The 18020-nt window shown below is 35.4% G+C and overlaps 1 protein-coding gene across 1 annotated transcript in view; it reads right to left on the bottom strand.

Moving 5' to 3' along the window:
- LOC123545423 (fasciculation and elongation protein zeta-2-like) overlaps positions 1 to 17698 on the bottom strand; it is a 38487-nt gene extending 20789 nt beyond the window's left edge. Inside the window, exons 1-2 of the mRNA XM_053552690.1 lie at positions 17378 to 17698; positions 406 to 514 (exon numbers count right to left, since the gene is read on the bottom strand). Of these exons, the coding sequence (XP_053408665.1) occupies positions 406 to 514; positions 17378 to 17688 (420 nt within the window). The 5' untranslated portion in view covers positions 17689 to 17698. The remainder of the gene's footprint in view (positions 1 to 405; positions 515 to 17377) is intronic.
- Between the last annotated feature and the right edge of the window lie 322 nt (positions 17699 to 18020).

The raw sequence follows: 18020 nt of genomic DNA, 5'->3' as shown, positions 1-18020 counted from the left end.
ATGTTTTCTGACAAATCAGAATAATTTGAACAATCTTGGATAAGGGTCACTGAAGGACCATTTGTGTAAACCGATTTCAAAACTGAACTATTAGTTTAGTAGGAGAGGTCGTTTGAAGATTTTTCTTTTTTTAGCTCTGGTGGCCCCTATGAGCAACCAAGTAGAACCATAAGGCATAAGGCATATGTCCTCTGAAGAGAAGTGTATATGGATGACAGACGGACAGTGAGTGATCACAATAGCTAACCCTCAGCAATCGTGGGTTTGAGTCACACTTGGGTCACAACCACACCTTGTATGACACCAGTACTAGTTTTTCCAGGAAACTGACTCGAGTGTGGTTCAAATTAAAGCTTGAAGCTTTCATCATAAAGAAGCTAAATTAAATTACTATAAACTGAATACCTTTCTCTCTCCAAGATTCAGTGCTTTTTCTTGTAATTTTCTTGCATAAGATTGTGACCAGTCTATAGGAAGGATGTTACCAAACTGTCCAGTTATAGTCCACCAGGTCCTGAAAGTATATGTAAGAATGAGGGCATTTTTATAATTGGCTTCTGAAACCAGGCAGTAATGTAGTGGGTACCTGACTACAGGTGACTTTGCATTTCACTGCATATTAATCAACTTCCCTTTTTTGTTTTGTTTTCTTAAAGCTAATGTACAGATGTCTTGTGGAAAATAGGTCTATGACTGAGTGTAAATCGGGAAACTATATCAAAATCAATCCAGAATGACTGAATTATATATGAAACAAAGAACAATTCCTTGTACATGTACTGAATTGGTATATAACAATCTGAATTAAAATAATGATTTAGTAGTCATTCTAAACTGTGACAGAAGTAACAATGTCTCAAAAAAAATGTAAGAAATTTCAGTGCAAACAATGAGTCATTAAATGTGAAGTGGAATAATTACAAAATCAATTTTTAGAATCATTCAGCTCAAAGCTCTAAGGAATTAAATAACAATTACTTATTCCTAATGCTTAGCAAAGCTTATTTCAGTGTTAAAAGGTAATTATGGTGATATTCTCCTCTCTAAAAGGGATTAATAAACAGGTGGAAAACATAAAATTCTAGAACTGGTAGAAAACTGGGAGTTCTTGCAAATTAAACAGTTTCTCTTAATAGCTGGCAAGCATCTAAACAGATAACTGGCAGATTGAGACTTAAGTATGAACTTGTAACACCAGAACAGAACAATAATTGTGTTTCTTTGTCTTAGCCAAAACTTAAAACCAATTAATTATAGGAAGGAATATTTTGCATGAGAAAAAAAAAAGAAGAGTATCAAGTAAATATTTTCTGTTTGTTTTTAAGTCACAGCAACACAAGTCCTATCTCAGTTTAAAAAGTGGGAGAAGACCGTAAGGTGATCCTATTTAGCAGCTGAGCAGAACCCCTGATCTTACAGAAAATATTCTACTAGTCACAAAAATGTGCAGCCAATATAATCAGAATTTAAAATTCTAAAAACATCATTTTTGATCAATTTAATAAGGGTTACTATTTTGTTCCTTCTCCTTTCATATAGCCTAAGTTTTCAAGCAATGCACTACTTGAGGTAAATCTGATACGGACATACTATATCAACTGAATGTGCAAAGCAGGCCAAAATTACCGCAGATGCCATTTAAAGGTCTAAATGATTCCTAGTTACAGTACTTGGGAGTACCCATCATAGGAACGAAACGGGACATTTACAAACATTGGACAAAATCTACAAAGCCTCTAAATCACAAAAAGAAGAAATTAAACCCCTGTTTTAGTAAAGCTCTGAGTGTAACATTCAGTAGCTGAGAATCTTAAGCTTTGAGATTACTGCAAAAACTTTACTGCCAAGGTTTGGTGAAAATATGACAAGAAATTGTACAACAGTTTCTGAGATTCTGAACTTCTAATCATTGTGCACATTAAAGTTTAAGCCATGCAAACAATTAGTTCCTAAGTACCGGTGACAAGCAAATCAATACCACCAATTTTGTCATATTTCATGGTTAACAAGGGAAACATTATGCCCAATGACTAAACATACTTCTTATTTGAAAATTTCTAGTTTAAATAATTTCAACTGGGCATTCTACTGAGCTGATCATTTTAAAAAATATCAAAGGCCAAGTTTCCATAAAAGACTATTCATACCTTGCAGACTGCATGCATTAAGTGCACAGAGCAAAAGTGTAACAGAAGCTACATCCTAATTGTTTTTCTCTTGGTGAGACAATGTCATATATTATTTATCATTCATAGTCTATGCCCTCTGATCTAGAACATCAAATCTATCAATTTATCTTCTCTTTTATGCTAGCTATCTTCTTCAGACAGAATGTGAATAGACTTTACAAAAAATATGAACTGGTACGGAAAACTTAACCAAGATTTGTAAGTCAAAAGGGGTCATAATTCAGCCAAAATCCTTGATGGAGTTATGTACTCATGCCTATAACTGGCCATGGTGATGGTAAACAGGTGTTGAAAGTTTCAAAGCTTTATCTCAAAAGACTTTGTCAAAATATGAACTGGTACGTAATATTAACCCAGATTTCTAAGTCAAAAAGGGCCATAATTCAGCCAAAATCCTTGATGAAGTTATGTGCTCTTGCCTATAACTGGACATGGTGATGATAAACAAGTGCTGAAAGTTTCAAAGCTTTATCTCAAAAGACTTTGTCAAAATACGAACTGGTACAAAAAACTTAACCAAGATTTCTAAGTCGAAAGGGGCCATAATTCAGCCAAAATCCTTAATGGAGTTATGTGCTCTTGCCTATAACTGGCCATGGTGATGGTAAACAAGTGTTGAAAGTTTCAAAGCTTTATCTTAGAAGACTTTGTCAAAATATGAACTGGTACGAAAAACTTAACAACCATGATTTCTAAGTCAAAAGGGGCCATAATTCAGCCAAAATCCTTGATGGAGTTATGTGCTCTTGCCTATAACTGGCCATGATGATGGTAAACAAGTGTTGAAAGTTTCAAAGCTTTATCTCAAAAGACTTTGTCAAAATGTGGACTGGTACGAAAAACTTAACCAAGGTGTGACGCCGACACCGTGGTGAGTAGGATAGCTCTACTTATTCTTCGAATAGTCGAGCTAAAAATGTGGGGTGGGGTGCAGGTTTTCCTCTTATGTCAATGAGCCCAAACAGGATGAGGGTCAACACAAAGCAAAGAATTTAAAAGGTGTTAAACAGTATTCCAGTATAGTTCTCCATAGGTAACTGATAACTTCCCTACATCAATCAGACTTTCCAATATAAACCTGTTCTCCACAGGTAACTGATAACTTCCCTACATCAATCAGAATTTCCAATATAAACCTGATCTCCACAGGTAACTGATAACTTCCCTACATCAATCAATCAGACTTTCCAATATAAACCTGTTCTCCACAGGTAACTGATAACTTCCCTACATCAATCAGAATTTCCAATATAAACTTGTTCTCCACAGGCAACTGATAACTTCCCTAAATCAATCAGACTTTCCAATATAAACCTGTTCTCCACAGGCAACTGCAAATTCCCCCACATTGATTAAACATTCCAGTATTAACCTGTTCTCCACACACAACCGTCAAGTCCCCCACATTGACCAAACATTCCAGTATAATCTATTCTCCACAGGCAACCGACAAGTCCCCCACATTGATCAAACATTCCAGTATTCACCAGTCCTGTTCTCCACAGGCAACTGCCAAGTCCCTCACATTGATCAAACATTCCAGTATTAACCTGTTCTCCACAGGCAACTGCCAAGTTTCCCACATTGATCAAACATTCCAGTATTCACCTGTTATCCACAGGCAACTGCCAAGTCCCCCACACTGATCAAACATTCCAGTATCAACCTGTTCTCCACAGGCAACTGCCAAGTCCCCCACACTGATCAAACATTCCAGTATCAACCTGTTCTCCACAGGCAACTGCCAAGTCCCCCACATTGATCAAACATTCCAGTATTCACCTGTTCTCCACAGGCAACTGCCAAGTCCCCCACATTGATCAAACATTCCAGTATTCACCTGTTCTCCACAGGCAACTGCCAAGTCCCCCACATTGATCAAACATTCCAGTATTCACCTGTTCTCCACAGGCAACTGCCAAGTCCCCCACATTGATCAAACATTCCAGTATTCACCTGTTCTCCACAGGCAACTGCTAAGTTCACCTGTTCTCCACAGGCAACTGCCAAGTCCCCCACATTGATCAAACATTCTAGTATTAACCTGTTCCCCACATTGATCAAACATTCCAGTATTCACCTGTTCTCCACAGGCAACTGCCAAGTTCCCCACATTGATCAAACATTCTAGAATTAACCTGTTGTCCACAGGCAACTGCCAAGTCCCCCACATTGATCAAAGATTCCAATATTCACCTGTTCTCCACAGTTAACTGACAACTTCCCTATTGCAGTTTTTTACTTCCTTCAAGAACTTTGTTTTAAGACATACAAAAAAAAGTATGAGGACTGATTTTTAAGCTTTTCAAATTCTAAATTACTTTAAGCAGATATGAATCTACGTAACACTTTAATCAGTTCATGTATTGTAATAGGAGTAACAGGAATTTGCAAAATCTGTCCAAACTTTAGCCAATTAATGTATGTTTTTAGAAGTATTTCAGTACATATATAATTATGGTAAGTAATAAAAGTAGGTATGAAAAGGTCAGATCATTGTCTGTTAATCATGTAGAGCAGTGGATTAAAACATCCATCATCCATGGGTCATCCACGGGTGAAGTCTTTCAGACATTGTTGTGGTCTGAAAATCGCTAAATGCCATATATCCTATGGGAATGCAATTTACCTAACTGATGCAACTATGACCTCTGAAATTAGTATTCCAGACTCCAACATGTACTAATCCTCACCTTTATATGGTACACACCCAAGACGAAATGATGACCATGGTGAGATGAGATTGGCCATGGTCAACCATGGTCAGAAAAGACGATCAACAGTTTGACCACGGTCAACTTTTTTTTCAACCATGGTTGACCACGGACTATCAGGGTCATGTTAGTAGTTTTAACACTTACCAAGTTTTACAATGCACCAAAGACACCTGACTGCATTTTCTTCCTAGTTATAGAATAGTTTTCCTGAATTCATAGACAGATTCAAAGGTAAACTTTCGTAGTCTGACTATAATTTGTTGTCATCTTAGCAATTTTATGACAAATAAATGACTGACTTGCAAAAACTGATATAGACTACAATTATCATGTGTTTTCATGACCCTTTCAAATTCATATTTATACATTTAATTACTAATCTGTCTTGGTGAAATATTTTGATATATCTTAAAAAAACCTTCAACATGAATGTTTACAATTTGTAAAGTGCAAAACATTGTTTCAAATATACCGATTTTGAATATATCAAAATATTTGAAATATATCAAAAGTGTATTTTGATTTCTCGTTACTATATTTTGACCATGGTCGACCACATTTTGTTAAATGGCAGTGGTAGTTCATGGTCATATGACCTTCATTTCGCCTGGGGACCATGGTGAAAAAAAATCATGGTTGACCATGGTCTGATACCATGTTTTATGACTGTGGTGTCAATTACCACTGCCATGGTAAACCACTGTACCATGACCATGAACTACCATGGTAAATCATGAATTACCATGGTAATAAACCGTCAATTTCGACTGGGACAACCAAGCTAAAATAAGTAAGTATAAAAACTATAAACTAAACTAATAATCATTCAACAAAATATTTTTTGCATCTGTATCATTACAGGATTAACTAAAATATCCACCTTTTCTATAATCAAGGACTTTTATATATTTTTAACATATCTAGATTAGTTCTGAATTCACTGTCAAAAAATGATTTTGTCTGGGTATTTTTTAGTTGTATTTCACCAAAATTTGTAGTTTTGATTTATTTGTGAATTGATTGCTAAAAAACTTTCCATATATCAAATAACAGTGACATTTTCAAGCATTTCTAAATTCTGGACCCCCATCCCCATCCCCCAATTGTGACTTTTCATCATTTTAATAATGGGAAAATCATTAAAAACGGCATGATTGTAAGTATCTTGAAAATTCAAAAAGATCCTAGTACCAATGCATGTTGTGTAATGTATAATCATCTGGTCCTTACAAAACATTTAAGCTGCAACTCATTGGTGAATCAAACAGAACAGCCTCCTAAATAATTCTTAGGACCTATAATGTTAATAATCAATAACAATTATATGCAAAACAATTATAGCAAAACTATATCATATAATGTTATTCATTATTTATGCCCTTTAACCTGCTGGTGGCATGTGATTCTGCCTTTGAAACCAGTGCAGACATTACCCAGTCGAAACTGACGGTTTATTACCATGGTAGTTCATGGTTATGGGACAATGGTTTACCATGGTTGACCATGACTGTGGTAATTGGCACCAGTCATAAAACATGGTATAAGACCATGTTCAAAAACCATGGTTGTGGACCACAGTCAACCGAGGTCTGCTCTTTTCGCTATTCAGTCAGTAAATTTTTCACTGAACACCACTTCGAATAATAAATGGTACTGCCCAGACTGAAAGAGAGACCAGCCCTTTTAGAAATTTAGCAGGGGAAAGGCTAAGTTCTAAAAGACACCAAAACTGACTCTGATGCACTCCTAATTCTCGTCTGTACCTGAACCCTAAAAAAACAACATATTTTTTTCTTCAGAAATAATTCAAATTTCTACATTTGATTATTATTTGAACAATAATTAAACAGCTGTGTCTGTATTAAATTTTCAAAAATACAACAGAAAATTAGTATGAATTGTTTTCTTTTGATAATGCTATATAGTCCAAACCACAAAGGCCTAATTATGGTTAACAGCACAGCTTTGAATCAGATGTTGTTTTAATTGGGTCTCAGGTTAGGAGCAGAAAGCTATTTTTTAATTAATGAGGGAATTTTTTTTGGATATCAATTATTTGCGACATTTATTTTGAAACATAACTGCTTTACTTGGGCAAGTACTTATTAGTTTTACAACCACCTTTTTCTTTATGATAAAAAAGAACAACAAAAATTTATTTCAGATACAAACAGCATTAATTAATTATCTCAACTACTTTGTCCTTAGTAAGTGTTTAATCATTGGTTAGTCATGATTTCAGAGAAACATGCATCAAAGTGTCGGAATCTCACCAGCTGTACAGAGAAGCTATTGACTCACAGCTTGTTGTATTGATTGTTCCTGTATGAACAATACGGTTACTGCCGGTACTGTACTATGTATATAACAGACATAGAGTCTCATCACTCACTTTGTAATCAATATGAAAACTTTGTCCAATGCCATTCCGAAAGCACTTGATACCAATTCAATAACTTACTGATACCCCCTTCTGAACAAACTCTATTGTGGGAAGAAATTATGTATCAACAACAAACATCAATTGAAACAAACGGATATTTATCTGGCACAAAGCCACTGCGACCTTTCTAAACTCTGTAATTAGCTCTAGCAAATAATATTCTACATCAGTCTGATATATGACTTTGATGATAAAGCTATAATATTATGTATCCTGTTGTTAAATACATGTAAACATCTCAGCAGCCCACAAGGCTGTCAATTTTATGTTAATAACAAGAGTCTGAAAATGCAGCTGTCCAAACAGATGTAATGCATAAGTACATGGTTTGACTGTGAATGAACTTTTACAGTTATAGAACGAATGGTAGGAAATAAAAACAATGGATTCAATAATACTTTCTACTATACTAAAGCAATGTTTAAAAAATTTACATAATGAGAAATAGGATTTACACCAACAAAAAATGGTGCTTGTGTTTGTCTATGCTGCCAGTTATTTATGCCATATTAATTTTGTAACAGTTGTCTTTGTTGAAATGTAAATTGGTAATAGAATTTGTCAACAAAGTACTTTCTTATTGTTTGTTTGATTAAAAATTTCCTCATCACTACCCAAACCAAACACCCTTTAAGTATTGTTACAAAATGCGTTTTATGATCGTCATCATTCTATGCTCAATACGTGTTAAAAATGCTAAAAAATATTCACTAAACTTAACCTGGGGCAGAGAAGAGTGGGGTGGGTTGGGGTCCTGACCCCAAGTGTCTGTGGTTGGGCTATGTCTGACTTTGGCCCCACCTCAAGTGTCACTGACATGTTAAACAGCCTAAAAGGTGCAAGCTAGATCTCCGGCACATTCACTCCGGACTATCTCTTATGTATAAAATCTCAAATCAATTTGTTGCAATCCAATTGGAAGACAGGGCTCACACTGGCCTCCAAAAAATAATAGCCAACTTTTGAACCTATAAAAAACAAGCAAATTCGATGAATTGGTATCCCCCGCCGAAAGGGTTTGTGGTGAGGTATGGCAAAAAAATATATCCGGCAAAAAGTTAAGGATGTTAATAAGAAGCAAATAATTTCATTAGTCAAAATCAATTTAACAGAAAACAAATGTTTAATAAAAGAGTACATAATAAATATATGATACTTTGATCCTGACTAAAGAATTTATTTTGAATGGGATATGCTTACTGTAATAAGCTTATCATAGCTTTTAAAATTAAATGCAGTTAATTGAAATGTGGGCTTGAAGTTTAACTGGAACGAAATATTGTCCTTGAGTGGTTTGGCACCAGGTGTTGCTGTTTAACATGTACATTTGAACTTAAAAGAACAGATGTTCTTAAGAGAACACAGGTAAGATATCTTGAACATGGCAGTGAAGTTTAACTGGAACGAAATATTGTCTTTGAGTGGTTTGGCACCAGGTGTTGCTGTTTAACATGTACATTTAAAAGAACAGATGTTCTTAAGAGAACACAGGTAAGATATCTTGAACATGGCTGAGGACAAGGTTTGTGCAGTCACAACTTAATATATTTTTTTTAGGGGGTGGGGGTGCGGGGGAACGGGAGAGGAAACAAAATTTCACATGTTGATTATAAATATTGATGGAAAATTAAAAATGAAAAAAAAAAAGGGTAAAAGGGTGAAGCTGGGGGGTGGGGAACCAGGGGATGACTGGGTGGAGGAGTGAGGTGCAATGTTGGGCGGTTAAAACTGCCCCGGTCAATACTCCCTGAAGTGGTAAATACCGGTCAATACTGGTCGATTGGTCAATACTGGTCAATTAGTCAATACTGACTATTAAGATATTTTGCCAAGTTTATATACAATCAAATAATGACTGTTTAAGAGCATTTGGGGCTGATTATGGTGAATGCAGTCATTATTATTTAGTTAAAACAACATAATCAATATTCCCAAATTGGTCAGGAGTGGTCGGTTTGTCAACTGGTTGAATTTTTATTGGTCATTGAACATTTTCTGCATTTTCTGTTAGATTAGATTACAAAGATATATTATTTTTCAACAAAAATGTCACAATAAGTGGAAAAACTGCTAATTCAACTGAACTTAATTTGTAGAAAGCATTTCATAAAATGATAAACTGTAGGAGTAAGTGTCTGATTCGCAAGTGATAAATCTAATTATTTTTACTGGTATAAATAATTTTAATGAAAAATTGCTGTGAACACCTGGACCCTTTCATGGAAATGGTTTGTGTTTTGATAGCAATTGTCCCATTGCCTAAATGACATAATGTCTAACAATATACAACAGGTATGTTGCTGGCACTTATTAGCTGTCATGATCAATAATCTCACTGTACTATTTATTCTCAATGCTTGAACATGGTAATTTTATCTTTAAAATAAGTAATTCAATCAAAGTATTCAATTGACCAGTATTGACCGCTACATGTACTGATCAGGAATATTGTGTTGGACAAAAATTTGAATTGACCAGTACTGTCCATTTCAATGAGTGTTAATTTATAGTAATAAAATCTTTAATTGATTTAAAATAAAGGCTACTGTAGGAAGATAAAAGCATTGAATAAACTAGCATTGACCAGTCTAAATGTATTGTCCAAAATGGAGCCTGACCAGGACACTTTGCCAAGGACCAAACTTGAATCGACCAGTATTGACCACTATACTTTTTAATGAACAAAACTTTATATTATTCAAATTGCTTTATTATTTTTATATTACTATAACAGCCTGTGCTAATCTGTGAATGTCATAAGTTATAAGAGTGTATACAAACCTGTCTACGAAATATTGGCAAATCCCAAACTTGCAGGTATCATAATCTGTATTTCGAAACAACCTCAATGAAGCATGATTCTCTTCAATAGACTTTAAATTGTGTAATTATTCTTGATGAAATAAAATCCAGGGGTTATGATAATGAAGCACCCTGTTAGTGAGGGTTTTGACAACTAGATATTGACCAACCAAGAGTGACATAGTATTGAATCGACCAGTATTGACGTTTGACCGTATTGACCGTTTACCAGTATGACTGCCGCTGGTCAATACTCATACTGACCGGCTTTTTGCCGACATTGGTGAGGTAGGGGAATGGTACAACTTGCATGTTGATAAATAATCATGGAAGGTTTGAAAAAAATCTAAAATAAGAAATGAAAAAAAAAATTTTTTTTTTTTGGGGGGGGGGGGGGGGGGGGGGAGGGTGTGACCAAGGCAAGTGGGTGACCAGGTGTGGGTGCGCAACTTCACATGTTTATAATAAATGTTCACAAGGGCAATAACTCTGTAGTTACAAAAGAAACCCGTTCCAAATTGTATGTGCACAACCACATTATAGTGCTCTAAATTCTGTTAAAGTTTCATAGTTCAAGGTCAAATATATCAAAAGTTATGATGCAGAAATTGCCATATCTATAGTACCCTATATAGTTAACACTGTAAACTTCTAAGGGCCATAACTCTGGCGTTACTTGGGCAATCTGTCTGAAACTGATGGGCCCCACAACCTCATAGTGGTGAACTGATGTAGTATATAAGTTTTTTTAAAAAAATTTAAATACTAGGAAATTTTTTTTTTTTTTTGGGGGGGGGGGGGGGGGGGGGGGGGGGGGGGGGGGGGGGGGGGGGATAGGGAGGGGTGTGATCAAGGTAAGGGGGTGACCAGGTGTGGGTACACAACTTCACATGTTTACAATAAATTTGAAATGAAAGAAATTTAATGAAATTCTACCAAATGGTAAGTTTGTTATGTACAAATATGTGGATTTTTATAAAATTAAAGGGCAATAACTATTAATTTACAAATAAATCCGAACGAAATTGAGTGTACATAACCTTATTATGGTGATCTAAATTCTGTTTAAGTTTCATAGTTCTAGGTCAAATATATCAAAAATTATGATGCAGAAATTGCCATATTTATAGTACCCTATATAGTTAACACTAGAAATTTGACCGCAAAACAATGTCAGTCATGAAACGCACGTGCTTCTTTCCTGCCAAAATTATAATTACGTACTCACAACGTAAATATTTTCGCAAGCGTGCACAATCATCTCATTTGAAATTTACCAAAAGTATTCTAAGATGTTGAACTAGAGGTTCTTACAGTTTTGTACATAGTTTCTTTTTTGCGGTTTAATACGTTTTTTTAGAAAGGACAGCAATATTGAAGCAGACGACTTTGTGCACGTGAAAAGTTGTTTCTTTTTTACGACGCTTTCTTTAAAAGACGGATTCTTATTTGCAACATAATTATTGCAATGTATGAGCAAAGATAGCATTTTACATCCAGAAAAGTATTTTAACAGTCTGACATAAGTATGGTACTTCGCGCTTTGAAAATTCGTTTTTTGCACTCGTCAGCAACATGAAACAAATTTTGTAAGCTTGTCAAAGCAGCAATCATCAGTCATCTAATATATTTTTCACACCTTGAGATGCAAACACACTGGCTGATTAATTGGAAGTGCTGATCTGTCACGTGAATGCAGTTTGGGTTAATGTTCTGCAGCTAATCGGAACTTAAAAAACAAGAGCTGTCTAAGGACAGCGCGCTTGACTATTCGAAGAATTGATTGAAGAATGGGGTCAAAATATTTCCACGGATATTCAGACAAAAGAAATATATATAGATTAGACAAACAATGTTCCTGTATTACTTTGATTTCGATAAGTCTTGCACTAAATGGCAATATATGAGCCAATTTCAAAGTCCAAAAAGGGCCATAATTCAGCCAAAATAGTTATGTACTCTTGCCTACAGATGGAAATCATAATGATAAACAAGTGTTCAAAGTTTAAAAGCCATATGTCAAATAGTTTTGACAAAACGTGGACTTGTATGAAAACAGAACCAATTTCAAAGTCCAAAAAGGGCCATAATTCAGCCAAAATAGATGACAGAGTTATGTTCTCTTTCCTACAGATAGAGACTATTATACTAAACAAGTGATAAAAGTTTAAAAGCCATATGTCAAACACTTTACAAAAAATATGAACTGGTACGAAAACTAAACCAAGATTTTTAAGTCAAAAGGGGCCATAATTCAGCCAAAATCTTTGATGGAGTTATGTACTCTTGCCTATAACTGGACATGGTGATGGTAAACAGGTGTTGAAAGTTTCAAAGTTTATCTCAAAAGACTTTGTCAAAATATGGACTGGTATGAAATATTAACCCAGATTTCTAAGTCAAAAAGGGCCGTAATTCAGCCAAAATCCTTGATGGAGTTATGTGCTCTTGCGTATAACTGGACATGGTGATGGTAAACAAATGTTGAAAGTTTCAAAGCTTTATCTCAAAAGACTTTGTCTAAATATGAACTGGTACGAAAAGCTTAATCAAGATTTCTAAGTCGAAAGGGGCCATAATTCAGCCAAAATCCCTGATGGAGTTACGTACTCTTGCCTATAACTGGCCATGGTGATGGTAAACAAGTGTTGAAAATTTCAAAGCTTTATCTTAAAAGACTTTGTCTAAATATGAACTGGTACGAAAAACTTAACCAAGATTTCTAAGTCGAAAGGGGCCATAATTCAGCCAAAATCCCTGATGGAGTTATGTACTCTTGCCTATAACTGGCCATGGTGATGGTAAACAAGTGTTGAAAGTTTCAAAGCTTTATTTTAAAAGACTTTGTCAAAATATGAACTGGTACGAAAAACTTAAACATGATTTCTAAGTCAAAAGGGGCCATAATTCAGCCAAAATCCTTGATGGAGTTATGTGCTCTTGCCTATAACTGGCCATGATGATGGTAAACAAGTTTTGAAAGTTTCAAAGCTTTATCTCAAAAGATTTGTCAAAATGTGGACTGGTACGAAAAACTTAACCAAGGTGTGACGCCGACGCCGTGGTGAGTAGGATAGCTCTACTTATTCTTCGAATAGTCGAGCTAAAAAATTTTGCTCAGCGGGCCAATAAAAAAATTCGGAATGAGGTGTTTTTCGCACATCGGTTGGGAGACAGCAAACAAACCTAATTTTAATTTTGGCCTAACTGAGATATAGTGAAAATGCATCAAAATTACCCTTAAATTCCACAAAATTGGTGTCAGAGTTATGCACCTTGTGTAATATGATGTGGGTGATAAGGTGGAACAACTATTTTAAGTTTGAATCAGATCAATTTAATAATAACTGAGATAGAGTGAAAGCGCTTCTAAACTTTAACCTGAAATTGTAAGTCAGAAGGGGGAAATATTCATGAAAAATTGGTGCAAGAGTTATGGCCCTTGTGCCATATGATGAACAACTGTTTTAAGTTTGAATCAAATCCATTTAGTAATTATAAATAACAGAGATTATGAGAGTGAATGTGCACCAAAACTTAAAACCTGAAATTCTGTGTAAAAAGGGGCATAATTCATGAAAAATTTGTGCCATAGTTATGAACCCTGTGTCATATAATGTGGGTGATGTTGTGGACCTATTATTTTAAGTTTGAATCAAATCCATTTAGTTATAACTGAGATAGTGTGAAAGTGCACCAGAACTGTAACCTGAAATTTCATCAATCAAAAAGGAGGCATAATTCATGAAAAATTAGTGCCAGAGTTATGGGCCTTGTGTCATATGATGTGGGTGATGATGTGGAACAAGTATTTTAAATTTGAATCATATCCATATAGTAATAACTGAGACAGAGTGAAAGTGCACCAAAACTTAAACCTCAAATCCTAAGTAAAAAGGGGGGATAATTCATGAAATATTTGTGTGAGAGTTATGGCCTTTATGCCAGATGATGTGGGTGATAGATAAGGAGAAAAAAGAGAAAGTGTAAAAAAAAAAACTTTAACCAAGGTGGGGACGCAGAAAGACGCTGACGCCAGGGTAGGTAGGTCAGAAAATATTTTTCTTTTTATGAATTGAGACTTTTCGGAAATTGTTTTTATGTCAAAAATGAATACAAATAAAGGGGTTATGCCTTTAAAGCATCAGTAAATTGATTTCTAACATTACTGACCATGTTTAAAGCATAAAAAGTGAAGTTTTGCAACTTCTTGTTAAAAAGTTGAAAAAAATATTCTCCAAGGCCATAAAAACATTTAGAGTCAGGCCAAAAATGTAGGGTAAGTCTGGATACCAGAAACAAACAATTTTTTTTTTATGCCTTAACAATTTTTTGCTAGTGCTATTTTTTCTACTAGCTAGCAACATGGTGGGTTCCACTTGCAATTATTTAACATGTTTTAACGTGCTAAGTTGTTTTGTTGTTATTTGGTTTCATATAAAAATTAAATGTTCAGCTCCGTTTCCAACTTTTTCATGGTTTGAACAGACCGGGACTTTCCTGGTTTCGGAAGTACGAACCAAAGTACTCGATGATTCTTTGGACTTTTGGCTGGACTCGGAAGTTTTAAGTTCTTTCAGGTCACTGCCTGTGGTGTCTAGTATTTTAGGTCTCCCTGCTCCTTTTCACCCAAAGATACTTGTAATTTTCCTCTCCATTTTTGCAGTAACTGTTGCGTATCACCGACCAAAACGAAAATAAATATTGTCTAGATGCTTACTTAGATATCCGATTATTTCATTTATATAACAGCGACAAGCGTCTACAAGCGGTCACGTGTTTATCAGTAAAATAACTACCCCAAAGGAGCTTTTAAAGAGCAAAGGACAGTTTGCAAATGTGATCGCGAAAATATTCGAGTGCCATGATTTCCTACTATTATAAATCAGCTGTGGTTGCTACAAATAGTATGAAGGCTTCATCAAATTGTTTTCAAACAAAAAATAATAAATTTCAACTCAACTTTTTCCATACTATTTATTTCTTTTTGAATACATGCAAATACATACCGGGCTATTTTAAACTATCATCATTTAAACAGGGCGTTCGGTTGACCCGAGGTCCCGGGTTTTGACCCGCAAAAATCGAGAAAAACTCGTATTTGACCCGCATAAATTACGCCACGTGCGTCGGCTTGACTCGCGGTAATTTACTTTGATGCGTCTCAAGTCCGATAGTTCTGCCCCCTGTCAATCAAAATCCCAGTGAATTTCAATATTGTTCGCCGACACAAGCGGAAATATGGCAGTAGGCGGAGCGTCGTATGTTAATTAGCTACCGACAGATGTCAGTCACGCCACGCGCCAAATGACCCCTGATTATCTCGCGGTTTGTATTTAGTACAATATGCCTTGTCATTATCAAAAGTGTTTATTGATCAATGTGTAAAAGTTAATTGATAAACAATGCAGCCTTAAGCCCTCTACAGACTGTAGGTTTTTGTTGTACAACACTAATTATCTCAAAGATGTACAATTTTGAAATTGTACATTTTTCACATACAGACAGTATTCCATTCTCATAAAAATCACAGAGATTTACCTAGTAAACAAAGTGCATCAGGTACTGAAAAAAATGTAACTACTAATAATAAAAATAATATTCACCTTTTTATGTTCCATAAATTTGATTACGTATGACACAAATGAGTCACGCCATGAAAAAACCAACATGGTGGCTTTGCGACCAGCATGGATGAAGACCAGCCTGTGCATCCGTGCAGTCTGGTCATGATCAATGATGTTTGCTTTCAAACTCTATTACAATTAGAGAAACCGTTAGGGAACAGCATGGACCAGACTCGGAAACGCACTATGTTGGTTTTCTCATGGCGCGGCTCAAATCATTTAACTTTTCAGTGTCATCCTTTTTCTATTATGCATTAGAAGCCATTTTATATTAAGATTCGTGTTTATTTTTTGGGCAAATGTTTCTGGAATTTCATTCACTTGCCTCTTATCAACTAATTATTTACCAATTTGTTGCTTGTCAACGTGGGTGGTACGTAAGGCAAAACTTACGAAATAGAACATGTCCTAATCTGTAAGTCAAGACTTAAGATTTACGAAATCAAGGAATAGCATCGTACACACGATAATATTAGGCTGTACATCTTGAATTTAATTGGTGTTGTACAACAAAAACTTACCGTCTGTAGAGGGCTTTAGATTAACGTGTTTGTACCACTTGTTAATTATTTTGTGTGCTAGATACGATTACATGAGCCGGTCGGCCGTCACGGTCTATAGCAAATTTATTATCATTGCCGAGGCTTTGTTTGGGCCAAAACAAATTAAATAAGCAGACATTATACGTGGTAAGATGAGAAAATGAAATTTAAAACAGTTATTTTTTTCAAGAATTTCAAATGTTACTTTCGTTTTCCGTATTTGTCACTCGTTTTCGAGACCGCCATTTTCGGACATTTTTATCATTTCTTACAAGATTTTTCTAGTATAATCTGAATAAAAAGCCAATAAAACGTCTGCATTTAAGAGAAAATATGATCACTGTTGCCAAAGCAGCTCTTATTTAGAAGAATTTGCTGAGAATAAAATCATGCAAAGCACCAAACCCCACCCACTTTTCAGGCAATGTGCAAAATAAGACAACTAAAATATGAATTGCTTAAAAAAATCTGTTATGACTAATGTACTTGTTTTGGATAAAGTCTGTGGGAGTTGCATTAATAACAGTATACTTGTAGCTTGACCCATGAAAAGCTGATCTTGACTCTTGAAAATCTGATTTTGACCCTTGAAAATTTAGGCTGAAGAGTCAGTAACTCTTGAGTTTCAGAAGCTACCGAAAGCCCTGTTAAACAAGAAGTCGGGACTCGCCGAATTTACCAGACTCAAAGTAAAAACAAGTGCGCCCATGACGTCATCCATCCAAGCTTTTCTGAAAATCCATGAGGCATCTGTCGGGGATTGAACCCTGGACCTCTGGATTGGAAAGCTAGCGTGCAAACCACTGAGCTAATCCGAATGAACAGCGAAAACCCTGACAATTATTGAAAGGTTACGATTTAGAACAGCTATGAAAATTTCATCCTAAGTTGCTTCAACTGGTCCTTCAAGTGTTTCACGCGAGTGGGGATATTGCTCATATGAAAAAAATTATCTCAATATTAACTAGGATCGCGTCAAATTAGTTGGACTATGCCTTACTCCTGGAGAAAAAAACACGTATGAACTATGCAATAAATCACATGAAAGAGAACTTACGGACAATCGGTTGTAAGATCATCTTTAGTTCTCATCTGAACTGGTGCAATTTTCTCCACGTTAGTATCATAATTACAAAAACAGTTGGTTATTTTTTCATCCAAAGACTTGACAAGATCCTGCAACGAGCCCGAGAATGTTTCTCCTACTCCAAAGTTATCCGACGCCGGATCTGTTTTGTCATTTGTTTCATCAACACTTTTTTCATTTTTCTTACTTTCGGCATTCATGGCTGTTTGAAAATCGTTAAAATCGTTCCATTCTTCTGTTTCAAAGCTGGCCAAAGGAGCTTCGAATTGTAGCTCGGCCATTTTCCTCTCATCATATGACCTTCACCTTCATAAATTAACAGAACTCGTGAAACTTCGGGAATTTCCGTATAGTTCCGTATATTTTTCATGAATCTAACACAAAGGATAAGTAAATCACGCAAAGACATTGAATGAGTATTTGAAAACTTCTAAAGATGTTTGACATTGATTCTCAACAAGATTTAGCTTACCAAAAGGTTCCTTCTAGCGCATATTAAATATTCATTTTAAGGGATCTTTAATAAAATAATTATGAACTATGTTTTTTGCTAGTTTACGTGCATTCCTATCTATTTATTATATGAATACTTAAAGTTATTTCACACAAACAT

This window comes from Mercenaria mercenaria, chromosome 1, assembly GCF_021730395.1.
Source record: "Mercenaria mercenaria strain notata chromosome 1, MADL_Memer_1, whole genome shotgun sequence".
Classification (NCBI taxonomy): domain Eukaryota; kingdom Metazoa; phylum Mollusca; class Bivalvia; order Venerida; family Veneridae; genus Mercenaria; species Mercenaria mercenaria.
Note: the sequence above shows the minus strand (reverse complement) of the source record. Positions and strands in the feature narration are given on the sequence as shown.